Below are 27,895 nucleotides of genomic sequence, written 5' to 3'. Positions count from 1 at the left end.
ATTGGAAACTCAACTTTTTCCAAAGCTCTCCTGACCTGTGAACACAATAAAGAGGCCACAAATATCGGTTTTGCATACACGAGAAAGTTTCAAACTTTCAACAACTTCTCATTAAATTTCAACTTTCAGCTAACAAACTAGAAAAGAAGAGTGTCAACACAACAAAGATCTCTCCCAAACTCACAATTTTGCCTTCTTTGGGTCGCAAACAAGAACATACCCTTCCCACTCAGATGATTTTGTATCTTACGGTTGAAGAAATGATGGATATTAACCGATCCCGAAGATTGAACTTCAATGCTCCATTCTTGTCGACGAAGCGCCATGTCACCCAAGAGAAGCTTCCGGGCCAGTTTCCGGAAGCTTCTGTTCCATTTTGCTGGGAAACCGCTCCCGGGATGCCCAAGAACTCGTCTCATTTGAAAAATGACGCTGAATCTGAAACGCCCCGGCTCAAACTACCTCCTGGAAGACTGAAGGTTACGTATTTTTCTCTGTTTTCCGGTTTTAGGTTTTTCAATCCATTCATAACCAATTCGTTTTGTCATTCTTTCCACATCACAGGTGCAAGTTACTGGTAAAAATGATGATCTTGATGACGCAAGTGAGAGTTTAACACCAGCTAAATTGTTGCATATGAAGAAACGCAACAATCAGGAATATTTCCATCAAACCAACCAAGACGCGGTCGATGTCTTGTCTCTCACGCAAGCTATAGACATGGTCGAACTCCCAAAAGATAGCGTTTCAGAATCAGATGATGATAGAAGCAGCGTAGGAGGTGACTCAAACGGGTACTTAACAATGGAGAGCACAGAGCGAAGCGAAGATATGTCACCGAGTTACATAATAGAGCGGTTTCTACCGGATGCAGCGGCTCTAGCAGCCGTGACATCAGCGGCTAGCCAAAGGAGGAAGAAGAAGCTCTCTTATTTGAGTGGTGAAACGGTGAGACAGTCTTGTTTTTCACCAAAAGCTTGTGGATTACATGTATTGCTGCCTTGGAGCACTAAGCATAGAATCTGTGGCGTCAAAAACGCCTTTTCTCCATCTTCACACGTCCACTTGCAACCCAAGTTTATTACAAAAGATAACTAGATGAATTCAGGTACTTGTTATTACAGTATTTAGACTATATATATGATATATTGTTGTGTGACACCCCTTTTTTGGTTTCTTGTAAAATGCGGTGGTTAATAATAACACACTAAAAAAAAAGCATGTACAAAGACAAGGCTTATAGCCAAAATTGATGCAGCTAGCTCTAAAACAATTATGTAGTATGTATTTTACTATATATCATCCACAATTTATGTTTTGAAATTTTTTTGACCTAAGAATTGTTTTTCCAGATTTCATGTTTTCTTATAATAGATTAGGCTTGCAGATTGGTTCAATTTGATTGATGGATTTTTTTTTTTTTTTTTTTCTTTGTATTTTGTTAAAGTTGAATGATTTGATAAGATGTGCAAGTGTAACTATCTGAAGATCTTTTTCTATATTTGTAATGTAAAATAAAATTAAACAAAAAAAAAAACCTTAACAAATGACTTTGCCTTTTGTCTGAATTTCTTGAAAGAGAAAACTAAGCAAATTTTTGCAAAAATTAGGAAAGAAATCTGAGATTGCAAAGAGATGAAACTTGACAATACAGAGTGGCCCATTGTGATGGGCTTTAGCTTTGGGTACCAAATCTGCTGAGCAACATGACAATTTTTTTAAAGATTAAATCCTAATTCTTCTTTTCATTTCTTTTTCCTAAGAAATCCTACCTCTCTAAAAAAGTAAAAAGTAAAACACATACTAATGCTAGTTTTTTTTTGTTAAATAATAGTGGCTAGCTGCAATATATAAATAAAATAATGACTTTTTTTTTCCTTGGGGCAAAAAACATTATGACTAGTTGCTATATACATAAAAAAAATATATTGGAAAATGGTTGCGACAAAAGAAGTACACTTGAAAATTGGTAAAATTGCACAAATTCAGATCTATTCGAATAAAGGGACGCGTGGATCCGTGAGAATCAGACCAAGAATGTGAAAATGCTTTTTTAGACAGTTTAGCAGACACGTGTAATGAAGTATATGGTACAACAACAAGTTACGAGGTACGTGTAAAAACCACATGACCGCTTGTCGGTATCAGTGGACGTGTCACGTTCTTTTCTAGATTTTCTAATTTCTACCGACTAATTACGTATTAGTATAACTTTACATAATTAAATATTAATATTATCTCATTGTTTGCCTAAGACAATATTAGAGCATTATTACACTGTATTATATTTTTGGAACCAATGGTAAGGAAAGAAACAAAAAGGAAGGAGATATGGAAGAAGACGTTCCAGAAGCAGAGAAGCTCATGTGTCCAAAAGAAGTCGTAGAAAAGAACAAAGATAAACAAGAAGAAGAAGAAGACGAGAAAGGAGCTAAAGGTGGGATTTTGAACAATCTGATATCCAATTTTATGGATTGTACAACAACAACAGTAGAGGGAAAATCTAGTGAAAACATTCAGAAATCTCTATGTGAAGATGAAGATGAGAAGGAACAAGAGAGCCCAAGTGTTGGAATCTTAGAGAAGATTATTTCTCATCTGCCAGGTACGGTGCTCTCGATTTTAGTGTTAAAGGCGTAAATTTGCAATAATCTCGGATTTTTCCATTTAGTGTTAACCTTCGATCTGTCCCAGTGTTTTTTGGGCAAAGAGAATGTTCGCTCTTGAGATTAGTTGGATTAGTTAGACGCTTCGAAGGTTAAATTTAGTGGTAAATCTTACGAAGATAGTGTTAAGATGTGGTGGACTTGTATTAAATCTAATGGCTTAATTATATTATACACTACTACATTGACTTATGTTCCCTAAACGCAGAAGACGTAGCTCCAACAACAGACGAGGCAGCCATTTTGATCCACTCGGCGATTGACTGAAGGAGACTTAAACGACAACCATCTCTTTGATTGTTATCTCCACGGGACTTTTTTTATGTGTTTTGTGTTATTTTTTTTTTTTTTTTTGTGAATTTAAAGTCTTGTTTTGTCTATTTGCTCAGCTCTTTGTTTTAAATATGATATGTTATTTATAGTCAGATTTATTTTTGTTCAATATTTTCCCATCCCTTTTATGTATAACCAAAACAAAAAAAAAACTAATGATGAAAGGGTAATAGAGAATAACTATAACAATGCTTTCATGTTGTGACTGAAGGCAAACATGGAACAAGTAACGTGAGAGTAATTGTTAACAGAGGAATGAATAAAATGTTTTGTTTTCTTGAAGCTATGTCTCACAAACACATCTCATATTGTACATCATTTTGTAAAGCATAACAATCACGTAACCAGAGATATATACTAAAGTAAATAGTAAAAATTATGCAGTTGTTTCTAGAGTCTATAAAAATTAAAGATGATTTTGGCTTATTTGGACATTGGACAAAGATCTATATGGTTCCTCTCACCAAGTTGTATGAAATTGACAGGTTTATAGAAATATGTGGTGGTTCCGAAATCCGAAGTCTGATTATTTCTCCTAGTGAAAATAAGTCGTTATAGGTCAAGAGTTGGACATTTTTGTTCCCGCATATTCGGATGTTGAAGTAATGTAGTTTACTTCGAAAAGTATCAATAACTAACAAGTATATATGTAAGTAGTGTATTTTAAATTTGTATAAGATTTTGTTTTGAGGATTATGGGTCCGCTAAAATCTAGATTAATATATTATACTATTTTTGAAATATTAAAGCATTAATATATATATATATATATATATATATTACATATGAAAATAAATTTAGGAAAAGATAGTCTAATATAAAGAAAACAATCTAAATAATAAATTTTATGATTACAAATTTAGAAATATTTATTATGAAAGAAAAAATGGAAGATTTAAGAATTTCTTTAGTAGTTTTAAGAAGTTAGATAGGATAAGCATCTATATATGGTTTATATGCAATATTATAGAATGCTCTTAGAAAAATGAAAAGTAATTATAAATGGAAATGACAGTGTAACAACCCCTGTCACTACAGTCTACAAATAGAACAAATCTTCCTCACTTTTATATCCATATTCACATTTAGACAATGCTTACGTATGTCCTTACATCTCTTTAATAAACAATCCTTTAAAGGAATATAATCCGGTGCCTTAAATATATACATAATCAAATATTAAATTTAAGAAAAAATTGAATGGAAAAAATAAATTGAATGGAATATATGTACATTACCAATTTTTGTTAAAGAAAAATATGCACATTAAAATAGGTGGTTGTCTCCATACATTTAAACAGATAAGAGTTGTGTTTAGTTGCAGATTTTTTTTTCAAGTTCAATACTAAGATTTGATTTCAAAGAACAATTCACATGATACTTTTTTCTTTTGTCAACGAGAAAGATAAGATGGGAAGTGCAAAAGAAAACAATTGGGGGATCCGTAGAATCTTTAGATCATTGGTGAGAAAGATACATCCTAAGGAGCCAAAAGATCATGAAAGCACAACCGAAAATAGAGGTAATTTTTTTTCCCCGGTATTTGCAGTTTGATAAAACAAAAATATCCTGATAAAAGCTATGTATTCAATTTATTATAAAATATCAAAAACTGAAATATTGGGATAGTTTTTCCCTGATATTGAATTACCTGTTTCTTATGTAACTGTAGATGTGATGAACAAAAAAAAAATCTTACAAGATTATAAAATTTGACTTTAAAAGATATGAAAGTATAAAATGGTTACTTAAGAAGAATTTTAGATAAAAATATAAGAAACAAGAAAAATATATATATAGAAAAACACTTAGCCAAACTTTTGTTTTTACATACATTAATCTTACGACATGCTCGACCCAAGTGGGATGAGCAAAAGTGCACTGGTCCAAAGATTTATGTTTACTGACAATAAATTAAACAAGAAAAAAGATCATAACTTTCAGGGTCAAAACTGAAATGATCTAAAAAATGACCAAAAGAACGAGTGGGTCTAGTAATTAAGTTTATGTATTATAGAAAGATTTATATATTCCAGTTTTTTTTACCCATGGGACCAAAACGATGCTGCTCATATGCCTAATATATATGGATCATGGATGACTTATGATATATTGTTTTATTCTTAACAGAATTGGCGATGATTGACGGTTCAACCTGTATTTTTTCAAAACATTACGGTAATTTCGCCGCCCTTAATCTTTAATAAGAGTTAAACATATTTAAAATATAATTTATTGAGATAAAAATTTAATCAATAGATTTATCGAATTAATGATTTATATTTTAGGGCTTAAGATGTCATAGTTAGGGTTTCGTTTTTATGTGAATTTTAGTTCGTAAGTACAAAATTAGACCAAGACAAGTGACTTCTCGATTTGTGCTACTATCGTTGATGTGTCATGAATTCAAGTCTGCATACTGAATGTCGTTGAAAAAAGAAAGTTTCAGAAATCAAGACGAGACTGCATTGGTTAGAGGGTGTAAAAATATATGTAACATACAAGTATTATAGAAGATTTCCCAAGAATGAAATTATCTTTGTAGATGATAACGATCATCTTTCTACTCATAAATTTTTGATCTGAAACCTTGTTTCTCCAGTTTCAGTCTACTTATTTTAAGATAAAGTAAGGAGGAAAAGTATATCCATCACTAAATCTTTGTTTTTTTCCTTACATATTACATAAATAGAGGTTCTTAGGTTCTTTTATCCTATAAGGATAGTCCGCTTTGTGATCAAATAGAAGATTAAGACAACTTATATAAGATATAGTTATAAGATAATGGAGCTGTGTAGAGGTGTGTAGCCTTGCAGTGACCACAACTTTATAAGATAAAACACAATTGAAGATGAGGTGGTTCCTTGTTTCCTTTTCCAAACCACATATCAAACATGTGTGTACAGCCAAAAGTCTCCATTTGAAAAGCATATCTTGAGTAGAAATTTGACTCTGGCCTTATGCTAAACCAAATTTCTCCAATATGTACATCTCTAGTATTGACTATTTCACATAGTGAATGCTCTATTGTAGAATATAATATGAAATATATATTCACCAAATAACTATTACGGTATTACCATAATACATCAAAACTGTATATATATACCCTAACTGTCATATAACTTCGGCCAAATATATGACAGTTAGGTCATATCGGTTATAACATCTTGCCACAATTAGGTCAATCATCGAAACACTAATATCTTATGGTAATACGAATAAAACAACATGCCTCTTATACCAAATGATACAACTACAAAGTTGATAACATACTATATATGTTGTTTACTGACCTCTAGTACTCTGTAGTATTGAGTGACAGCTGGTACGAGTCCATTATTAAAATTGGTTCAGATTTAGAGGATTTATGAGTCTTGGCTTAGAACCTTCTAATTAACATAAACAAAACAGTTTTTAATGTACATAATCGTTAACGTAATACTAAATCAGAATAGGATCCAGTTTTTGAAAAATCTTGTTATGTAGTATACAACATAATAATTTGCCAAACAGTTTTTGATTTATACTCTAATATATCAACTTTTGATGTGGGACAATTTATACTTTTATACATTACCCTTCCCCCATCCTAACGTTGATGATTGAAAATCTGAAAGGTGAAGTTTGTAGGACTAGACATCTATAGATGATACCACAATCGAAATATTAGACATGCTCGTTAATTCAAAAGTAGAAAAGTGTAATATACTTTTATATTACTTGGAAATTTTCTCGACTTTTGATGTGAGATAATTTCTACTTTAATATTTTTCTATAGTTATCACATCAATGAACAAATTTTTTTTTGAATTCATGTACAGAATGACTCGGCTTCCAATTTACTTAGATTTTATTTTTTCCAATACTTAATATATATGGTAATAATAATGTGTTTACTTACTTAATATATTTCAGGGAAAAGTGATGTCTTAATGGGAATTTTCAACAAATTAGTGTTGGATGAGCCGAGGCCTGCCCACCTCTTTAAGTTGTGGGAGATGTTTGATGTTCATTTTTGTGCTTCACAAGATGACCACAACCCCAACATGACTGAGACTGAGGCTGAACTCGAAATCGTAGTTAAAACCATGACTCAACTCGAATCTGAAGCCAAGATCTTGCCTGAAACTAAGACTAAACGTCGCCGTTTTCAATGGATATGTTGTTTCAACCCATAAATTTGTATATCGAACTATTGGCGTTTTGGATTATTTTTATAATAATTGTGTTACTGAAGAAACAATGGTGAAATGGCTTAGAAAAGACTTTTGTAAAAGGTACTTTTGATTTCTATTCTACTTATATCTAAAAAGTCATTTTTGTGATCTCTTAACTATTATTTCTTTCTTCTCTTTCATCTTGATTTAAAACCAACAAGTTTTGGGTTTAGATCCAAATATAATCTCTTTTTTGAGCATCCATAATCACAATTTATTTCGTTCACTGTTATATTTGTTCCATCATTTTCTTTATTTACCACTTACTCTCTAGAAAAATGGTGGTGTATGAATGTCGTTGAAGTTTGGTAACATGTTCTTCTCTCCTTTTAACCAAAAACAACTGAATAATACTACAGCACAGAAAATAAGTAAGGTCCAAATCAATTCTCGTATTACTTCTTCAACCAAAAAAGAATGAATAATCAAATTACATTACATTACTAGCCCAAACTTCAAACCATTTTTATCTACAAATTACCTGAATCAAAGAATAAACAATGAAAATATAAATGTGGTATTTGTATATCGGTCCCTTCTTCTTTATTCTCTTTCACATAAACCCCAAAACTTTCCTTTACTCCTCATTTGACCCTAAATCTTTACCTCCTTCACCACCAGATCCAAACGGCGTCGTCTCCGTCTCCACTTCAGTCTCCGGCCTAATCTCCTCCAACTGCTCCACCACCTGATTAGCTTCTGGCCTCGCCGCCGGCGACGGATCAACACAATGTAAAGCCAATTTCAAAGTATTCAAAAGCTCATCACCAACGCTTTGTGTCTCTCTCATCAGCTCCAAATCAAAAACTTCATTAGTCCACTCTTCTTTCACAATCGAAGCTACCCATTGTGGCAAATCCATCCCATTCGTCGGCTCTCCTGGAGATTTCCCAGTCAAAAGCTCCAATATGATGATTCCTAAGCTGTAGACATCGGTCTTAGCGCTTGCATTTTTGATTTTCGAAAACTCCGGTGCTCTGTATCCTAATGTTCCTGCGGTTGCGATTACGTTTGTTGCTGCGGCGGCGGTCATGAGTCTTGAGAGACCGTAATCGGCGATGTGTGCGTTGGTTTGTTCGTCGAGGAGAATGTTGCTTGCTGTGAGATTCTCATGGATCATGTTCTCGTTGCTGTGAAGGTGAGCTAAACCACGACTGATTCCTTTTGCTATCTTCATTCTTGTTTCCCACGGAATTAGGGTTTCTGGTCCTCGAGCTGTTAAATTCAAAATGTCAGAGATCAATAAAAATGTCAACTTTATCAAATCCAAAGTTAGAGTTTTGCTTTGATTTTACTTACCGTGAAGAAATGCAGAGAGGCTTCCTTTAGACATGTAATCAAAGACGAGAAGCTTCTCTCCTTTAGGTCCTAAGTAGTAAGCTCTTAGTGCAAGAAGATTCTGATGACGAATCTTGCCTAAAGCTGTGACTTCTCCTTCGAATTCTTTGACTCCTTTTGTTGTTTTCTCTCTCAGACGCTTCACAGCGACTTCATTGCCGTCTTCTAATGTGGCCTTGTATGCTGTGCCATATGTACTTTTCCCCATGATCTCAGCTGTGGCACAGAGCAGATCATCGGCGGTGAACACGAACGGACCATCGAAATGGACTAGCTTGCCTCCCATTTCACCTCCTGCTGATGCTGTTCCTGCGACACCTGCTGATACTGTCTTCTCTGAGGTCTTGTCCTTTCCATCTTTTTGTTTCAAGGCGGCGCGTTTCTTGATCAGGCAGCAGAGGAGTATGCAGCATAGTAGAAGGAGGATGGCTAGAAGAGCTCCGATGGCGATTAGGATTACGTCTTTCACTGAGAGTTTTCTGTGGTGGTGTTTTCTTGGTTCTTGTGATGAGGTAGGTGAAAGGGTGAGGGGATGGTGGTGATCAGGAGCAGGGCATGGATTTGAGGAGCTGTAGCCACAAAGCTGGATGTTGCCCAAGAAAGAGCTTGAGTTGAACTTCTTGGAGAGGACAGGTGGAACAGGACCAGAGAGGGTGTTGTAGGAGACGTTGAATGAAGAAAGCTTCGCCAGGTGGACTAGTGAGAGCGGGATTGGACCTGTGAAGTTGTTTTCTGACAGATCAAGCTTTTTGATTCCAGATATGTTCCCTATTGTTTCTGGGATTGGCCCATTGATCTTGTTTCTCTTCAGGTTAAGCTCTGTCAGGTTGTGAAGTCTATCAATGGCATCTGGGATTGGGCCTTTGAGGTGGTTGCTTTCGAGATTTAGTGAAACTAGAGATGAAAGGTTGGAGAAACTGTCTGGGATGGTTCCGTTGATTGAATTGTAAGAGAAATCCAGGCTCTGGAGGTGTGGAAGACCTCCACATTCTCTGGGAATAGAACCTGAGAGCTGGTTATGGCTTATAGAAACCTCTTCCAACAGACTATGCTTGCAGAGAGACACTGGAACAGCTCCAGAGAAGCGATTGTGGTCAAGATTCAGCGTTTTGAGAGGGTGGGAGCCATTGACGAAAAAGTCAGGTATCGAACCAGATAGGTTGTTATGCTGAAGATCAAGAAAAGTGAGGGTATATGATCTGGCTACACTAACCGGAAGGGGACCGGAAAGTGAATTGAAGCTGAGATTGAGCCTATAGAGCCTCGTGGATTCAGTAAGGCTAGGCGGGATGGCTCCAGTTAGCTGGTTACTGCTGAGATCAAGATTCTGGAGAAGAGGGCAGTTACCCAGTGAGACTGGGATGGAACCCGAGAGACGATTGTTGAAGAGATAGACTCCACGGAGGCTCTTGAGGTAGCCAAGGGAACGAGGAACCGAACCGGCGATAACATTGTTGTGGAGGCTAAGTTTTCTGAGACTTCCAAGCTGTCCAATCTTCTCAGAGATAGTACCGCCAAGTCCCTTCCAAGGGAGCTGAATGGCGACCACTTGACCTCGGAGGCATTTGATTCCAGCCCAGCCGGAGCAAACTTGAGAGGAGGCAGAGTTGTTCCAGCTTTTGAGAACTCCGGTGAAGTCAATGAGTTCGTGTTTGATAGCTTGGAGTGCCTGATAGTTCGCCTGAGTCACCACGATTCCATCCCAAGAGTGACCACCACCTCCACCACCTGCAACAGCTTGAGCAGAGAAGAGTAAGAAACACAAGAGTAGACTCGCGCAGAAATGGAAACTAATTTCATAAATGCGAAATGGGTTTTTGTAAAGATGATTCATTTCAAAAGAATCAAAGAATAAAGAAGAAAGAAAATAGAAAACGAAGAAGAAAGATGAGAAGAGCAGGGGAGCTTGAGTTCTTGGTTTGTTCTCCTTCCTCTGTTTTTGGAGAGAGTGAGACAGAGAAAAGTTTGATTTTTAGTGAGAGAGGTAATGGAAATAAGTGAGTGAGTGAGTGTTGTAGCAAAAGACTAATTATGGTTGGAGTGAGGAGGAAGAAGACAAAGACAAGAGTTTAGTTTATGTTTATTGTAAGGGTAACGGCTAGTTTTTACTTCTTGGTCCTGCGCCAAAAAAACGGTAAGCGAGAGAAACATGACCAAGACCAACGGCTATAAAGTTATTTCGACCGTTTTTAATCATTCATTATTACTAAAAATGTCTCGAGACTCGTTGGGGCATCAAAATAATTATTTCAATGGAATTCACTAATCTTTATATGACTTGGTCAAATCTTGACACTTTTGGCCACGTCAGTCCTAGTACCAATCGTGCGGCACACTAGATATATTCGTGGTAATAATATGTAATTTTTTTTGAGAAATCCTTCAAACGTGTGGCAAACTACACTAATATCATTCATATAAAATGTAACAAACCTCAAATAGAATACAGTGATATCATAGTAGAGGTACAATTGTTGTAGCGATCATTATTTACACAAAGGCAAAGGGACATTTTGGAGGATGTGTTTGAATCCATACATATAGACACTACACAAAGTCTGCAACCATTCTCATGGAGCAGCTCGTGTTCCTACTTGTATAACCCATAAGGAATTAAAATCCTGTTATAGCAACGTTTTGAACATTCAAGAATCAGCCAACTCCGGCTGCCTTAGAACCGATTTCTCAGGGGGGCATGCGCGCAAGAGTGTGCAGACGTCGTTTTTCACTAGGAATTCCTCTGCATTTACGAGTATCAGAGGTCCATATTCAAACACCAACGTCTTGCACTGTAATAACACAAGACACAACACCATAATATCAGAAAAGCGTACGCTAACTGCTATGTGATCATGCAGATGCGTTGCAAAAGTTCGAGAAGAACACCAACAGAGAAAGCAGAATGAAATGGTTAATTTGTAAACACGTGAAGGCAATGTTATGGATTTGAGTTGATCATTTTAACCTTCTTCTCGTAGTTCTTGAGCGATTTGCATCCCTTGATAAGCAGTTCAACGATATCCAGCTAGATAATCAAGAGAAAACAAAGTCAGTATATAAAACTCATCATCAATATAAGATAGAAAGAAAGTCTTCACGAGGATTGTTTACAAAGATCCCTGATAGTTAAACACTTTTATCAGTTGGCGTAATCGTTGAACATAATAACAACGCAAACACAACTACACGAGGGCATATCAGTTTGGACTGTGATTGTGGGTACTCTTATGACTTAATTAGGTGCTATGAGTCTATGAGACTGAATGCATAAATGACAAATACACTGACAGAAGAGAGATAAAGTCATGATCTTGTAGTTATCACTAACCTGTGTGTCAGGATCTTGTAGTTTGATGAGAATCTCTGAAACAGTCCTGTGGCATACACCGCAACTGTCCTGACGAGCTTCTTCGACAAGAGCTACAACTTTGCCACAAAGATTCATCCTCTTGCAGAAATAATGAGGTTGAAACGACTCTAGTTGTAAGAAGAAAAGAGGAACATAGTAATCCACCAAACTTATGCACTGCATCAATTCAAAAACATACTATTTATTCAGCACATTTGATATATTAACAAAACAAACAGTCTAAAGCAAAAATATAGAGAGTGTAAGGTTCAGCATCAGCAAAATGAGAGAACCTGCTGCGAATATCCGCGCAATTGGGAACACCGATCATGAAGATCTTCGATGATCTCCGCTTGTGTGACATTTTTCTCAAGGTAGCTGAGAGCATCAGTAACATATTCCTCACACAGAGTGCAAACGTCTTCCTTGTTGGAAACTTTCTCTACACGGACAAAAGTAAAGCTGAAAAGTCTTAAAACTTCTACTCAAATAAGATTATCTGAGTCTGAGCCATTCTTTTAGTTTTGGGGGAACTTGTGTGTTGAAATATAAAACTACCTCATCATCTCCAGCCATAAGAACAAACTATTTCATCAAAAGTATCAAACTTTACCCCTAAAGAGCAAGCCTCTAGAATCAACCATGAATTCTAAATTTTGTCTAATATCTTACCTGAGATGGTGGAGTCAACGAAAGATCTAGCGTCAGAGACCAAGATCAAACCCAACAAGAGAAGCACAAAGGTTCCAGCTTTAAGACCCATGATTCCTGATAAAGAAAAAAAGATCAGAAGATTCAAGCAAGAGTCTTTACAAGAGATATATCGAGTTATCAAAAGATTCAACCGAAATTGTAGAGAAAGATTTTACCTTTTCGAGCAAATGATTGGTAGAATCTGGTGTCTGTGGGAGAAGAACAATTTATCGAGAATCAATGAGTAAGCAGATCCGTGGAATGAGTCGATTGCGTATGAATGTCGAAAGGTCAAATGAGGTATTTTAACACTACAAGCTATTATCCAACCACGTCATCTCATACATGTGGCTATTATCTTCGAATATGCAATTAGTTTGGACTTTGGAATAAGCATAAAGATATAACAAATCACATCTCATTTCAATATTTAGCATACACCAATAAACACATCGAAAACAAATAGATAACACACAAACAACAAGTCCTAATGTAAAGATTAGACCATTTCAATCACTCTTTTAACAACTTAAGTTCAAAGCTATCTTCTTCTTCTTATTCTTCTTCTTACTCTCTTTATTTAACATCACAGACAAGTTTGCGAATCCGAACCGCTTCCTCTTCCCATTGAACCTTTTTTCCTTCTCTCTATCTCCAAAGTTAGTCTTTCCAAGAATCTGACCCAACGAAACTCTCCCATTCATCATCATCGCTGACTCATCAGCAAGAAGTAGTTTCCTACTAAGTATCTGCCCAATAGACATTGTTGGTTTCAAGACAGCAACTGAGGATGATGTCCCATCACCATTCATCATCATATTCAGACCTTTTACATCCATCATATAAGGAGGGTTCTTGAACTTAGCCGAACATGATGATCTCCTCCTCTGTTCTGTCCACCACCAATTTCCTTCTTCTGCTTCCATTTTGGCCAAACCTTCTTCAAGTGTCCTCCTACTGCTTCTGATTTCTCTTGCTGTTTCATCAATCGTCTCAAGAATCTCCTCCTGCATAGTCTCCTCACCATTTCCTCCTCTTCTTCTCCTTCTTCCTCTTCTTGTAACCGCCTTGATTTCAGCGATTGCAACTGCTTCAGCCGCTCTAGCAGCTTCCTTCATCTTTCTAGCAGCGATCAAACGCATCTCAGCAGCTTCAATCTTGTTTCTCGTTTGTTCAATCTCAGCCACAGCTTTATTAACCGCATACCGAACATTCTCTCCTGTTCTACTAAATTCCTTAGCTTCATAACTTAGTCTCTGAATCTCCATGGACATTTCAGCTGCATTCTCAGAGTTTAGTCTCTCTCGTGTCTTCTCAAGTGCAGCTCTTTCCTCTTCCAATCTCTTGTTTAGTAACCCAACAGACACGCGAATAGCAGCCAAATCTTTTGTCGTCTTGCACAGATTCATCTTTGCTTGGTTCAATTCCTTGAAAACATTCATGTCACAATTTTCTTTATCCTCCTTGTTCTGTATCTTTGATTTGAGCTCTTCAACAATGGCTTTGGTCGACTCAAGTGACTTCAACACCTTCAAAGTTTCTCCTTCTTTCTCAATCAGTTCCTTCTCTAACTCACTCGCTTTCAAAACCATACCAACTTCGTTCTGCAACCAAAGATTCGAAATTTCGCATCATAATCACAAGAAACAACTAAAGACAAGATCTATCTAGAAATTGATGAATCTAAAAACCCATTTCAACTAAAACCCCAAAAGCAAAGAAATGGACAAAAATCAGTGAGAAAGACAGAGACTTTGAGGGAGAAGGAGAGAAATAAGACCTGAGAAGCTTCGGAGATGTTAAGGGAAGAAGGTTTCCAGAAACCAAATCCACCAAAGCGAGTGGCGGCTTCTCTCACGGACTCGAAAGGCGCAGAAGTGTCGATTTCCCCGACGAGGGAGGGTTCTAGGGTTTCGGCCATCAAAAGACAAGAACTTGGGAAGAAGATAGAGTAAGAGAGACAGAGTGATCAAAACTGTTGTTGTTTTCTTCGAGATTGTGTGTGAACGAAGACTTTATATTATCGCAACGGTCTTTTTCTCATGTAGGGAATAATTAAAGTTGCATAAAGCTACAAGTGTCCGTTGCCTTCTCAGTTACTAGTTTTGTCTTTATTTATAGTTTAAGCACTTTTTATAAAATCTAATTTTGTTATCTTATAAGAGGGAGGTGAATATCTTATCATTATAGCAAGTGAGATTAATTGATTCAAGTAAATTCAAAGTATTTGTGAAAGAATCTTTGGACCGTTGGATTCAATAAAAAAGTGTGAACTTGTAGTCGTTTTCTCAATTGTCTTCTAATCTAGAAATAGAAATGTGATTAGAAATATAACTTTATTTGGAGAAAAGTGAAAGAGTATTTGGACCGTTGGATTATAGAGGGAGTTGTGCCGGAGTTAGCTGCGTCAATGATGGAGTTTGTGGTGGGGATCACTAACGGTCATAAAGAAGGGCCACATAGTGAAAGTCTCAGTTTTTAAAATGACACTATTTCAACTAACCGTTGGACGTGCCTTGGTCTGCTTTGCGAATTGCGACTAGTGCGTACAATTCTACACTGGTATTCATACCATAAATCCATGAGCCCTAAATTCTATATATCCCATACCTAACCTAACAGTAGAAATGTGGAAAAACAGTGTTTTTTTTTCTTCTTCTGTTTTACATGAAATAATTGAGTTTTGACATATATGTTAGATGAATAGTGAAATATGATTGAATAGCAAAAATATTTTAGCTAAACAAAGGTTAGTAGAAAAATCATAAAACTCTAAGAAATTGGTTTCTTATCCCCAACGAATCAACTATATTGATATCATAAAAAAACTTGGTTATAAATGGAATAATTATAAGAAAAAATAATTGTAAGAGTGATATACCATGCATTACCTTCAAAATCCTCAGAAACATTAATCAATAAATTTTCTTTAGGCTTTTACAATGTTCGATGTAAAGCAACGGTTTTCGCTATAAACGGTATCAATGTTTACATGTATTCTTGTAAGACACAAGTTAATCTGAAATATCCAAAAACAGAACTATCAAGAATCGGTATTAGCCGGCTGCTGCGATAGCGGTGGAGGTGGCGGTGGCGGTGGCGGCAGTAACAAGCTTTTCCGTCGCTTCCGAATGAAATAAAAAGCAAATCCAGAAATAAGCAACAAAATCACAAAACCATCAATACCTCCAACTAATCCCACCACCCATTTTCTCACATTAGATTTCTCATCACTCAATCTCACTCCTTTAGGAATCTTCACCATATAACTCAATCCACTAACTCTCTCAATCTGTTTAACACCCATCACTATCCCATACATGACACAACTCTCTTCAGAAACAGAGTAACTCGCAGCTCCACACTCACAATCTTTCTTACACAACTCTTCACATCTTTCTTTGCTTATGTTTCTCACTTGTGTCCCGTTTCTTAGCACTGTAGTGACTCCATTTAGCTCAACCATCTCATGATCACATAGCCTCTTCACTGAAACAGCTTCTTCCCCGTTGATGCTGCTGCAATATCCATTGCTTACAACCTTAATGCAAGAACAAGACTTTGAGAATGTACAGATTCCATATGGTTTACACGCTACAGGAAGATCACAAGTGTCGCTCACAGCTTGAAACGTTGCCTCGAACTTTCCCTTTTCCGGTTTATACGAATAGAGTCCTAAATTACCGGTTCTGTTTCCAAGCGCCAAGAATCTGATCAACGGTTGCTCTATTCTTCCGATTATGCGACTGTTATCGTCGAATAGGTCAAGACCCTTTAACCCTAGTCTCACGAAGTTGACCGTTGTGTTCTTCTCTCTAGGCTTGTATTCCCAGTAAGAGTACTTGAGCTTGTTCAAATTTAGGAACAGAGCAATCTTGTCGCGTAAGACTTCAAAGGAATAGAACAGAGTCGAGTCATTTGGGAATGAAGTTAGTTGCGTAGCCACGTCTAGTCTCTGACCACTCAACATCACATCTGTTGGGAAATTGAAACTTTGCCATTTGATCAGATTCTTAGCATCAACCAACACTAGATTCCCTGTGCTTTGTATCTCCAACCTCTACAAAATTTTGTTTCCAAACACAGTTTAGCATGTTACATGTTTCTGTCATTAAAAATGATCAACCAATCAAATCTTATACCTCAACGCCTTGTCCTGAGGTTCCACTTCTCCATCCAACGTGTTTATAGCTACTCTTGAGTCTCAAGTCTCCATCTTTCGTGAGCTCAATGATGCATTTGCTAGAAACGTACATCTTTGAGTAATGCCCTGAGCTCCAAACTCTTACATCTCCAAGGAAAATTTGAAGGGAACATAAATATCTTCCATCATCTTTGTCGCTTGATTCCATTGTTAACGCGGCTTTAAAACCAGGTTCTCTTGTTGACGATGATTCTGTCTCTATGATATAAGCTTTCCCCATAAACCCTGGAGTGTATTCTAGAGGAGAAGTGAGCGTCAGAGAATTGCCAAGGCTGATATCTGATTTGCAGTGACCTTGGAGCTTCGAGAACAAGCAGATTAAGAAAGTGAACGTATAGAACTTCATCATCATGATTTATGAGATGTTTCTGCGGCTGTTGATCTTTGGAATTTTCCGGGAAAAGAGCAAAGATGATAAGAAAAAGAAAAGAAGGGAAAGTTTGGTATGAGTGTGTTTTACTATACACTTTTGCAGGGAAAAGGTTTCTGCTTTCATGTTGCCTTTGTGGATAATCGTTCTTGTTATCCTAAAACCTTTTTTCACCTATATTTGGTATTTATTTTATTTTTACTTGAAAATATTTTCCAAAAGAGACACATATTAGTATTATCAGTCTTTCCACTTATTTGTATAGTTTACTTCAAAAAGTTTCTAATAACAAAGCAAGAGAACAGACGTTGGTGCACGCTTGGTCTTCCACAGGCTCAGGCTGTCCATGTGGGGTTTCTGCTCTGCATTCGAATTTGGATGACACACAATATAGGATATGAGTTATTTCTTTTTTGTTTGTAAAAAAAAGTAGATGTGTAAATTAAACATCGTATATAAAAGGATATGAGTTAAATTATGTTTTAAGAATAGGAAAAAAACGATGATGTATTGACTAGCAAGCTTATATGTAGGACTTGAGAGTGGGGAAGTAAAGCAGGTATTGTGTTGGGAATTAGGTGAGATTTCTTTAGTACTAATAATTTTAGTTGGACTATAATAATTGATATTGGCTGGCTAAAAGATGGACCACGAAAAGTGGCGATCCCTGTCATTGTTGTTCATGCCCTTTAGTGCCTGATGTCAGCGATGCGTATATAAACACCCTGGGCTCCAAAAATAACTCCAAAACCTGACACTTCCGGCTTCCAAGGCTTTTCTATATTTTCGGCCCACGAATTGTCTAATGCGACCCATTTTCGAAGAGGAGTGTATGCTCCTACTATCTATTGAAAACTGAACTTCTAAAGCAACTATAAAAGGTTTGGTTCTGAAGAAAAAATCCGACTCAAATCAATGAATCATTAATCCAGTATACAGTATCAGTTAAAGAAATACTATGTTAAAAAAACAAATCAAATATGGGAAGATATATAGTATATATCAATCCTCTATCTTATAATCTTTTAAAATTAAATGGAAAAACAGAATTTACTACATAAAAAATCTTTCAGATATAGGGGAATGAGAGAAAAAGATCTCCGTTACTTAAAGTTTAAACAATTAATTAGAATTTCCTTTCGAAATTAAGGAAAGAATAAGAAAAGGAAATCCTAATTATACTGATACTTAAAACTTCCGTAAGAGTAAGAACACTATCTATAATTTTAGATTTTATACGCTTACAAAAGCTACACATACTTTCGTATTTAGCCAAATTCATAACAAAAAAACAAAAAAGATTCACAAACCGCTACAATAATGGCCCTAATTGACATACACTCCTCTCCTGCTTCTCTCGATGAGATCAAACCATGGAAGATCAACATGCATATAGTTAGAACTTGGAAGGGAAATGACAAAGAATCAGGCAACTCCATCGACATGGTTTTACTCGATTCATCGGTATAGCTTTATCTGAATTATAGTGTTTTTACGAATCTTTAACATTTGTCTTTTGTAATTTCTATATATCAGAATGATTTAAACTTTGATACATAGTAGACGATTATTCATGCATGACTCAAGTTCTATAAGTTTTTTTTTTATTATTGCACATGACTCGTTTTCTAGTTGAGTCAATCATCTAGATGCTTGAAGATGCAATAATCTCGTCGTTTTACTTATTTTAATATCAAGTTAAGTTGAGTTTATGGCTAAACACCCAATAGAATATCTTGTAAATGAATATAATCATTAGAATATGTTTTTGTTTACTCATTGCTCATGTTGTGAATTTTTGTTAGCCAAAAGAATATCGTGTGTATATCTTGTAAATATTCTCATGTGGTTTTTTGGTAAGTTTAACTTGGAGAGAAAGTTAAACTTGGAGAGAAAGACTCTCTGTGTATATAAACATTGTACTCGATTCATGAATAAATCAGAAAACATTATATAGCTTGTACCTAGTTTTACAATTTTACATGTAGAAAGAAATACTTTTAGCATTATAATGTTTTGCTGATTGAATTCCAGGGGACAAAAATCCACACAACTATAGATGAAGCTTTTACCAAATGGATTACGAATATTGGTGGCGAAAACATCAACAAGCCAAATGATGGAGAAACTAAAATCGATATTCATGAAGATTTGTTGATAACTGAGTGCAAAGATCCTATTAAAACTATAGTGGATGAAGTTTATGGAGAATCTTTTACAGAGTCCTATAATCCTGATTTTTACCAAGAGAGGGCTATTTTGTGTCATACAAATGACGTTGCGGATGAGATTAATGATTATATGCTTTCACAATTACAAGGTAATGCGTTTAATCCTTTTCGCTTTCCACCTATATATAGCCATTTTAATATTTTATGCACATACTAATTACTACGACTTCATTTATTATCATATCAGGTGAAGAGACAAAATGTTACGGCGCTGACACCATTTATCCAACGCATGCAAGCCCAAATGACAAAATGTTATACCCTCTAGAATTTTTGAATAGCATCAAAATCCCGGGCTTTCCTGATTTTAAGTTGAGATTAAAGGTTGGTGCTCCTGTCATGTTACTTAGGGATCTTGCTCCTTATGGTTGGTTACGTAAGGGGACACGACTTCAAATTACTCGGGTTGAAACTTTTGTGCTTGAGGCTATGATTATAACAGGTAATAATCATGGTGAGAAAGTCTTGATCCCTAGGATACCCTCAGACCTTAGGGAAGCAAAATTTCCTATCAAAATGCGGCGTAGGCAGTTTCCTGTGAAACTTGCATTCGCCATGACTATAGATGAAAGTCAAAGGCAAACACTTTCCAAAGTTGGTATATATCTACCAAGACAATTGTTATTTCATGGACAAAGGTATGTTGCGATATCCAAAGTGAAGTCAAGAGCTGGTTTGAAAGTTCTTATCACAGATAAAGATGGGAAACCTGATCAAGAAGAAACCAAGAATGTTGTGTTCAAGGAGTTGTTTACAGAACATTTGTCAGAACCATTAGTCAACATGTGTTAGACTGGCAGCAAACTAATTGCTTTTATTTGTTTTATGTAATTTGATTTTCATGGTGTTTCTTATGGTATAGTACTCTGTTTTCAGACTACAATGTTTTACATTCTGCTCTGTACATTGATTATAGTTTGTTTTTTCGTCTAGGCTATTATTTTTTCAAAACAGGATAAGACTTTAGTTAAAGATTTTTAACAGAAGTCTATACCTAAAAGACTAAAACAATAGATGTTTCTCTGCAGTTTTATATATCACGAACACCGATTTTAAACATCAACTCTTGTTTTAGGTTTGATTGACATTTCATTTTGATTTTGATGCTCCTACCATCTACTAAAACCGAAGCTTCTGCCTTCTAGGGCAACTAAAATCATCCAGTATATAATAAAGGAAATACATATATATTAATCATTTCTTAAAATCTATATATATATATATGTATATATAATCCTTTTCAATTTGAAAATTTAATGAAAAAAAACCTCAACTTTGGCCACCCTGAACTATGTTTTTAGTAAAACAAACCCTGAACTAAAACCTGTTAATAAACTTAACCCCACAGTAATTAAACAACGAGACGTTTGTATTTAACGCCAAAACCACACGAAGTTTGCTTGCCATAGACCACACTAAACTCGTGTTCAGAAAAAACTCCAAATCGTAAAACCCTAATCTGTCATAAATCACAACAGTTATGTTGGTTGGATTTATTTAAGCATGACTCTTTGGATTATTTTAAGTTGTTGTGTCTTTCTTTCAGCTTCTAAATTCCAAACTAATTAAGCAATTCAAAATCATTTAGAACACTAAACATTTTTTTGTAATAAATTCAAAACAGTTTTAAAGAACATCATGTGGTTTTTGCGCTAAATACAAATGTCTCGTTGTTTTTATTTTTGGAAATTAATATCCCATTAATATTTAATTACTGTGGGGTTAAGTTTATTAACAGGTTTTAGTTCAGGGTTTGTTTTACTAAAAACATAGTTTAGGGTTTAAAAATGGATCTGACCAAAGTTAAGGGTTTTTTCATTAAATTCCCTTTCAATTTAAAGTGGAAAATTAAATTTAAGTACATAAAAAATCCTCCAGTTACCAGGTGGTGACAAAAAAAAGATTTCCGTTACTGTTAACTTAAGAAACAATTAATTAGAATTTCCTTTTGAATTTGGGAAAAGTATATAAAAAGGAAATCCTAATTAAACTGATTAAATTCCGTAACCGTTTAGATCGTGATTCTAGTTTTTTATACGCTTATAAAAGCTACATAACCTTTCGTTTTCAGCCAAATTCATCACAAAAGAAAAAGAAAAGAAAACGAATTCACAAACTGCTACAGTAATGGCTCTAATTCGTAATCACCCTTCTGCTTCTCTCGGTGAGATCAGACCATGGAAGATCAAAGTGCAGATAGTTAGAACGTCGAAGGGAAATAAGAAAGAATCAGACAACTCCATCGACTTGGTTTTACTCGATTCGTCGGTATGTTTTTATCTGAATTATGTACCTTTAACATGTATCTTTTGTTATAGTTATATATTTCGTAATAGTTGCAAATTAATCAGATGCTCTGCACTTTGGTACATAATAATCGATTATTCATGCAATGACTTAGGTTTTGTAAGGTTTGATTGATTGCACATGACTCGTTTTGACATGTAAAAAAGGAAATCATTATATATTATAATGATCATGCTGTTCACTTTACTTTGTAGAAAGAAATACTTGTAGTACTATAATTTCTATATTTTAATGTTTTGCTAATTGAATTCCAGGAGACAAGAATTCACACAACTATAGATGAAGCTCTTTCTAGATGGATTATGAACATTAGTGGTGATAATATCAACAATCCAAATGATGGAGAAACTGAAATTGATATTTCCAAAGATTTGTTGATAACTGAATCCAAAGATCCTATCAAAACTTTACTGAAAGAAGTTTATGGAGAATATTTTGCAAAGTCCTACAATCCTGATTTTTGTCACGACAGTGCTATTTTGTGTCATCGTGATGACGATGTGGATCAGATTAATGATTATATGCTTTCACTATTACCAGGTAACACGTTTATTGCTTTTCTCTTTTATACTTATATATATATCCTTTTTATGCACATACTAACTACGACATCATTATATCATATCAGGTGAAGAGAAAGAATGTCTCAGCACTGACAGTATTTCTCCAAGCCCAAATGACGACATGTTTGTCCCTCTAGAGGTTTTGAATAGCATCAAAGTCCCCGGATTGCCTGATTTTAAGCTGAGGTTAAAGGTTGGTGCTCCTGTCATGTTACTTAGGGACCTTGATCCTAGCCGTGGTTTTTTTACGGGGACAAGACTTCAAATTACTCGGCTGTGTGGGTTTTTGCTTGAGGCTATGATTATAGCAGGTAATAAGCATGGTAAGAAAATCTGGATCCCTAGGATAGCTTCATACCCCACAGAAACAAATTTTCCTCTTCAAATGCGGCGTACGCAATATCCTTTGAAACTTGCGTTCGCGATGACTATAGATGAAAGTCAAGTGCATACACTTTCCAAAGTTGGTCTATATCTACCAAGACAAGTGTTCTCTCATGGACGACAGATGTTTGTTGCTATATCCAAGGTGAAGTCAAGAGCTGGTTTGAAAGTTCTTATAACAGACAAAGATGGGAACCCTCAGGAAGAAGCCAAGAATGTTGTGTTCAAGGAGTTGTTTCAAAACATTTAGTCGTCGACATTTGGTTGACCTTTTTTTTTTTTTTGTTAAATCTTTCTCTGGCTTACGCAGTATCCTTTCACACTTGCATTTGCCATGACTATAGACCAGAGTCGAGGCCAAACATTTTCCAAAGTTGGTCTGTATCTACCAAAACAAGTGTTCTTTCCTGGACAAAGGTATCTTGCCATATCCAAAGTTAAGGCCGGAACTGGTTTGACCCAATTTCTTATCGCAGAAGAAGCTGAGAAATCCCAGGTAGAAGCCGAAAATGTTGTCTTGAAGAAGTTGTTTTGGAACGTTTAGTCTACAGGTCTTTGTTTTTTCTTTTTCTTCAAAACATCGCATAATTAAGACTTTGGTTTTATCGACTGCTACATGTGTATTAGAATTTGTACCGAAATGTGTGAAATCCCATCGAAAGCCTTTTAACAATTTATACAAAGGAGATCATTGCAATTGGCCTAAGTTCAGGCGTACAAGTGTTTAAAGCATTGATTGAACTCAAATGGGCTTCATCACAACCAACGTGCAATAAATAGCCCAAAAAGTATTTCAAGTAAAACAATAACCTGAAATTATATAATGTTAGTTGTGTATTGAGATGAATCGTGTTTTGGACAACAAGGAAAAGGTTTGGTTGAGCTGTGTTTTCCCTTTTTATATGTGATAGAAATTAGTTTATCAACACTACTTAATTCTAATCAAGAATGATTGAGGCTATATATGATTCGATCTTAAAAGATTTGCATAGCGAGATGTACATAAGTCTACTATATATAAATTAGTGAGAGAAGATTTTGCTAATGAATGTACATATAGTCCTGCACTTAATAAATATAAAGCTAAGTGGTCCAATGGTTCTTGGTACGTTAATCGCATCATTCGTATATTGTATGAGACGCAATTGATCGATCAAATTACACAGCACATACATGTACTAGATTAGGATCCGTGTGAAAATGTTAGTACATATAAAAAAAAATATATCTTGATCGATCAAACTGGAACCTATAACACCGTTGACCATTAGTTTAAAAGCTTCAAGAACATTAGATTTATTGTGGTTAAGGACTTCTAATATCATATTGAAAACCATTTTTTCATTGATATTACTATTTACAAAGCACTATATAGACTAAGTCGCATTTCTTCTAGAATTAGGAATCTTGCCAGACCATCGCCACCACCATTTCACATCTGGAGAAACAATAGAGTTGTTGTAAAAACTAATGTTTGATATTGTTTACCTAAACTATTTGTCTTGATCCGCCAAAGAAACGATCCATTTTCTAAGGTCACTTAACTCCCAACATACAACAACCATTAACAGTTTTAAATAGAGTATTTTTGATGATACACTTAGCATTTGCAAAATCAGAACCTTCTCGTATTAAACTATGAGTATCAGTGATAGAAAATTAATGCTAATATTTTTATTGTGTTTTGTACGGTAATCTTTAAGTATCTACCTCAGTCCTTTTTAAATTGAGGGAGTGAGTGTGATACGGAATCCTGTAATTAATACAAGATATGTATCTCATAAGTCATAACTATAGCTTTTTTCATTGCCAGCAAACATAATAAATATGAGCTAGATGGCATATCTAATTACTACTAGTAGTATTTAGTATTTTTCTTCTAGATTCTTTCTAAAAATAAATCTGATATCAAATCATCAATGATTTATCCAAAATTATTTTGCATTAATACACACAGATATCACAAGAAGATCGGCCTGACACAAAAAAGTTTTATTATTAGTCTCTCTAAACACAATTTTACTCATCCAATTTATTTATAAGCATCCAATTTACATATTAAAATACTCATTTTCTTTGTCTTTCTTCTACCATTTAGCTTTTTGTACATACTAAATTATTTATCTAGAATGATTCCAAAACTTGAGCATAATTGGATGTTTCCCACTGGTCTTCGGAACTTCACCTCTCTACCAATGTGTATATAAATAGACTCAGGGATGTGTGTATCTACTATTCAATTCCACTTTAAGCTTCAAAAGCTCCCTCTCATCACTTCTTTCCATCTGTACTTCTCTCACAAAAAAATCTGCCATGCCTGCCCAAGTGATCGCTGAGCAGACCACCTTTCACTCCGTCCACGACACCATTATGGAGGAGACGAATACAACTTTATATCCTAAGAGGTACATTGTTTGTCCCACGAACTTGAAATTAATTAACAAGAATGAACTATAGTCCATGTCACTTATATACTATAGTGTTGGTTAATTCTCAAAAAGTATACGACCTATAATAATAGTGTTTACACCGTATATAGGTTGGAAGGAAAAGTAGCCATCATAACCGGAGGCGCACATGGAATAGGCAAAGCAACCGTCATGTTATTCGCTAGACACGGTGCCACAGTGGTGATTGCTGACGTGGACAACGTAGCTGGCTCTTCCCTGGCTAAGTCACTCTCATCCCACAAAACCTCCCCGATGGTGGCATTCATTAGCTGCGATGTCTCCGTAGAAGCCGACGTGGAAAACCTTGTGAACGTAACCGTTGCACGGTACGGTAGGCTTGACATTCTATTCAACAACGCGGGAGTTCTCGGAGATCAGAAGAAACACAAAAGCATATTAGACTTCGACGCGGACGAGTTTGACCACGTGATGCGTGTGAACGTACGTGGCGTAGGACTCGGCATGAAACACGGGGCACGCGCTATGATCAAGAGAGGATTCAAAGGCTGCATAATCTCCACGGCGAGTGTAGCCGGTGTGATGGGTGGAATGGGACCACACGCTTACACAGCCTCGAAACATGCGATCGTTGGTTTGACCAAGAACGCAGCGTGTGAGCTAGGCAAGTATGGGATTAGGGTTAATTGTATATCACCGTTTGGAGTTGCCACGTCGATGCTGGTTAACGCGTGGCGAAAGACGAGTGGTGGTGACGTGGAAGATGATGACGTGGAGGAGATGGAGGAGTTTGTGAGGAGTTTGGCTAATTTGAAAGGAGAGACATTGAGAGCGAATGATATAGCTGAAGCAGCGTTATATTTGGCGAGTGATGAGTCTAAGTATGTGAACGGACATAATCTTGTCGTTGACGGTGGTGTTACGACTGCAAGAAACTGTGTTGGTTTGTGATCATCAAATGTGTTTTTTTTTTGTCTTTCTAATTGATTTAACTGGATTTGGTAAATCTTTTTTTCTTCTTGTTTAAACTTTGAATAGCTGGTGAATTAATAAAACAGTTATTTGAATTGTAGATGTCAACGGCAAAATAAAATAAAAGTTTTGTTCATAAAAAATCATCCATGACATTACCATATATGGCAGATTCCGAATTTTTAACTGATAGTTGAGTTATTTATATAATTAAGTTACATCTGTAATTAGTATATATAGATATGTAAGTGGCTTAATATTATAACGTCGAAAAGACAAATTATCGTCTTAAACAATCAAACTTCAGTAGCTTAGTAGTTGTGAAAATACAGTGCATGTATATTAAATTGATTAAAAATGATTTTTTAACGTTGAGTCAGGAAGAATAATGTGTAAATGCAAGTTTAGTTTTGATAAATAGTAATGTAGCTTTTTAATTGACAAATGCCAAAGTACTAATTAAGATACCATATATAGTAAAATAAACTCATTACAGACCAAAGTACAGAGTTAGTTAAAGGTGATTACGCAGAGAGTTTGTTAATAAATTTACATTTCGAAATCAAAACAAAAAACCGACCTATGCAATCTTTTTTTTAGGAACAATTTCTCTGGAAAAGAATATAATAATTAATTTGAAGGATGGAATACGAATATCTCAGAATTTATTGTTTTGTTATACTGAGCAATAATATACAACGTTTTGTACTTTCTTTTATTCCTTTTAACATCCACCGATTATTCTTTTTTGATAATCCACGTATTATTCTTGATTTTACACTTTAGTTTTTAAATGCAAATTGAGTTTTATAGTCGAAGCTAAAGGTTCGATATTTTTTTGTTTCTTGATAAAGTAAAAGGGTTCGATGTTAGCGATATAATTTAATGAATGCAAGGGTGTATTGGGTTGTAACACATATGAGATCAACGAAAATATTTAAAAATCAGATGCGATTATGTCGTAATTGTGGAATCATTAGCTGAGATTGGAAAATTATAAGAAAATCAAGAAGTAAAGATTGGTTCCCAATTGGTCAAACCCACAGCTATATAGACACTTTTCTTCATTTAAAGAAAGAGGAACGTATAATATTAAATTTTGTGTAGCCTCCATTTCTTGAAACCGACGAATTCGCTTTCTTCGATAGCTAGATTTGACTATTTGGTCTATTATTCACTTTTGTAAAAGTTCTTTATCCCCAACGAACCTGAAATACATAAGCCTCAAAAGCATAGATGTGAAACATCTCTTCACTTCTTCACCACCAATTTCATACTGATAACACGTTGTTTCTCTAAATTAAAAAAAAAAAAAACTCATTGGAATTGATTTGCTTATGTTAAAGTATGTAATGTTTAAAGAGGTTCGATCGTAGAAACCTCCCAAGTCCTAACCAAAAAGTTGTGATCATGTCAGAACAAAACATTGTACAAAAACTCCAAGTTCTTCAACATTACCTATTGGCTATTGTTAGGAATAAGAATATTTATTATTTAAGATTTGATTTGTTAACTCGGATTTCTTAGAAATGTAAGGAAGAGGAGATGAGTTTAGGTCTAAGACTCAAAACATATCATAATCTCGTATTTTTTTAAAATTTTTTTTTACACTATTATAAGCTCAATCAACTACAATTAATTAGGAGTACAACCAAGATCGGATTCTAGTACTTTTTTTCTAATAAAAAAATCAACTCATGAGTTCTCTTTAGGTTTATACTTATTTCCTTTTATTTCTCATTTAACTTGATAACACAGGGTAAAGTAATAAAAAGAATTCAAAAAGATTTCAGATTTGAAGGATACAAAAATTCTCATAGTTTCATAAAAACAATTTCACAAAATATAAACAAAAAC

General features: G+C 35.3%; 9 protein-coding genes, 1 long non-coding RNA gene and 1 other non-coding gene across 16 annotated transcripts; 6 read left to right on the top strand and 5 right to left on the bottom strand.

Annotated features, from left to right (window-relative positions):
• Positions 1-122: 122 nt before the first annotated feature.
• Positions 123-2,302, top strand: AT3G51760 (hypothetical protein (DUF688)). Of its 4 annotated transcripts, none has more exons than NM_001339532.1 (3): positions 123-479; positions 565-1,433; positions 1,814-1,873. In NM_001339532.1, exons 1-2 carry the CDS (start codon positions 234-236, stop codon positions 1,096-1,098), a joined length of 780 nt encoding a protein of 259 aa, NP_001319726.1. In that variant the 5' UTR covers positions 123-233; the 3' UTR covers positions 1,099-1,433; positions 1,814-1,873. The 4 variants fall into 4 exon arrangements, with proteins under 4 accessions (NP_001319726.1, NP_001190059.1, NP_001118821.1 ...); NM_001203130.1 differs by having other exon boundaries at positions 133-479; positions 565-1,440; NM_001125349.1 differs by lacking the exon at positions 1,814-1,873 and adding an exon at positions 1,990-2,302 and having other exon boundaries at positions 141-479; positions 565-1,108.
• Positions 2,283-3,277, top strand: AT3G51750 (uncharacterized protein). 3 transcript variants are annotated; one of them, NM_001203128.1, is made up of 3 exons: positions 2,283-2,605; positions 2,875-3,020; positions 3,093-3,277. In NM_001203128.1, exons 1-2 carry the CDS (start codon positions 2,332-2,334, stop codon positions 2,931-2,933), a joined length of 333 nt encoding a protein of 110 aa, NP_001190057.1. In that variant the 5' UTR covers positions 2,283-2,331; the 3' UTR covers positions 2,934-3,020; positions 3,093-3,277. The 3 variants fall into 3 exon arrangements, with proteins under 3 accessions (NP_001190057.1, NP_974412.1, NP_190743.1); NM_202683.1 differs by having other exon boundaries at positions 2,305-2,605; positions 2,878-3,136; NM_115034.3 differs by having other exon boundaries at positions 2,305-2,605; positions 2,875-3,136.
• A 1,019-nt stretch (positions 3,278-4,296) lies between these two features.
• Positions 4,297-7,248, top strand: AT3G00890. Its single transcript, NR_143880.1, has 3 exons — positions 4,297-4,521; positions 5,130-5,177; positions 6,918-7,248. It is a non-coding gene; the product is annotated as an uncharacterized misc_RNA (transcript).
• A 229-nt stretch (positions 7,249-7,477) lies between these two features.
• On the bottom strand, positions 7,478-10,795 carry IMK2 (inflorescence meristem receptor-like kinase 2). Its single transcript, NM_115033.4, has 2 exons — positions 8,519-10,795; positions 7,478-8,434 (listed from the first exon to the last, which is right to left on the bottom strand). The coding sequence occupies exons 1-2, from the start codon at positions 10,389-10,391 to the stop codon at positions 7,797-7,799; spliced, it is 2,511 nt and encodes an 836-aa protein (NP_190742.1). The 5' UTR covers positions 10,392-10,795; the 3' UTR covers positions 7,478-7,796.
• Positions 10,796-10,905: 110 nt separating this feature from the next.
• AT3G51730 (saposin B domain-containing protein) lies at positions 10,906-12,973 on the bottom strand. Its single transcript, NM_115032.3, has 6 exons — positions 12,776-12,973; positions 12,579-12,674; positions 12,200-12,348; positions 11,886-12,083; positions 11,523-11,582; positions 10,906-11,346 (listed from the first exon to the last, which is right to left on the bottom strand). The coding sequence occupies exons 2-6, from the start codon at positions 12,667-12,669 to the stop codon at positions 11,203-11,205; spliced, it is 642 nt and encodes a 213-aa protein (NP_190741.1). The 5' UTR covers positions 12,670-12,674; positions 12,776-12,973; the 3' UTR covers positions 10,906-11,202.
• A 5-nt stretch (positions 12,974-12,978) lies between these two features.
• Positions 12,979-14,713, bottom strand: AT3G51720 (WEB family protein (DUF827)). Its single transcript, NM_115031.2, has 2 exons — positions 14,380-14,713; positions 12,979-14,203 (listed from the first exon to the last, which is right to left on the bottom strand). Exons 1-2 carry the CDS (start codon positions 14,518-14,520, stop codon positions 13,121-13,123), a joined length of 1,224 nt encoding a protein of 407 aa, NP_190740.1. The 5' UTR covers positions 14,521-14,713; the 3' UTR covers positions 12,979-13,120.
• A 773-nt stretch (positions 14,714-15,486) lies between these two features.
• AT3G51710 (D-mannose binding lectin protein with Apple-like carbohydrate-binding domain-containing protein) lies at positions 15,487-17,350 on the bottom strand. Its single transcript, NM_115030.2, has 2 exons — positions 16,742-17,350; positions 15,487-16,659 (listed from the first exon to the last, which is right to left on the bottom strand). Exons 1-2 carry the CDS (start codon positions 17,153-17,155, stop codon positions 15,643-15,645), a joined length of 1,431 nt encoding a protein of 476 aa, NP_190739.1. The 5' UTR covers positions 17,156-17,350; the 3' UTR covers positions 15,487-15,642.
• Positions 17,351-17,459: 109 nt separating this feature from the next.
• Positions 17,460-17,738, bottom strand: AT3G08205. The gene has a single exon (NR_141407.1). It is a non-coding gene; the product is annotated as an other RNA (long non-coding RNA).
• Positions 17,739-18,449: 711 nt separating this feature from the next.
• AT3G51700 (PIF1 helicase) lies at positions 18,450-20,373 on the top strand. Its single transcript, NM_115029.1, has 3 exons — positions 18,450-18,637; positions 19,208-19,493; positions 19,592-20,373. Exons 1-3 carry the CDS (start codon positions 18,494-18,496, stop codon positions 20,194-20,196), a joined length of 1,035 nt encoding a protein of 344 aa, NP_190738.1. The 5' UTR covers positions 18,450-18,493; the 3' UTR covers positions 20,197-20,373.
• A 1,104-nt stretch (positions 20,374-21,477) lies between these two features.
• Positions 21,478-23,311, top strand: AT3G51690 (PIF1 helicase). The gene is made up of 3 exons (NM_115028.3): positions 21,478-21,672; positions 21,966-22,251; positions 22,340-23,311. The coding sequence occupies exons 1-3, from the start codon at positions 21,532-21,534 to the stop codon at positions 22,906-22,908; spliced, it is 996 nt and encodes a 331-aa protein (NP_190737.2). The 5' UTR covers positions 21,478-21,531; the 3' UTR covers positions 22,909-23,311.
• A 1,588-nt stretch (positions 23,312-24,899) lies between these two features.
• Positions 24,900-26,155, top strand: SDR2 (NAD(P)-binding Rossmann-fold superfamily protein). Its single transcript, NM_115027.2, has 2 exons — positions 24,900-25,063; positions 25,198-26,155. The coding sequence occupies exons 1-2, from the start codon at positions 24,972-24,974 to the stop codon at positions 26,015-26,017; spliced, it is 912 nt and encodes a 303-aa protein (NP_190736.1). The 5' UTR covers positions 24,900-24,971; the 3' UTR covers positions 26,018-26,155.
• The last annotated feature ends 1,740 nt before the right edge of the window (positions 26,156-27,895 follow it).

The sequence above is a fragment of the Arabidopsis thaliana genome, chromosome 3, assembly GCF_000001735.4.
Source record: "Arabidopsis thaliana chromosome 3, partial sequence".
Lineage (NCBI taxonomy): Eukaryota > Viridiplantae > Streptophyta > Magnoliopsida > Brassicales > Brassicaceae > Arabidopsis > Arabidopsis thaliana.
The sequence above is the reverse complement of the archived record's forward strand: the minus strand, read 5'-3'. Positions and strand labels throughout refer to the sequence as shown.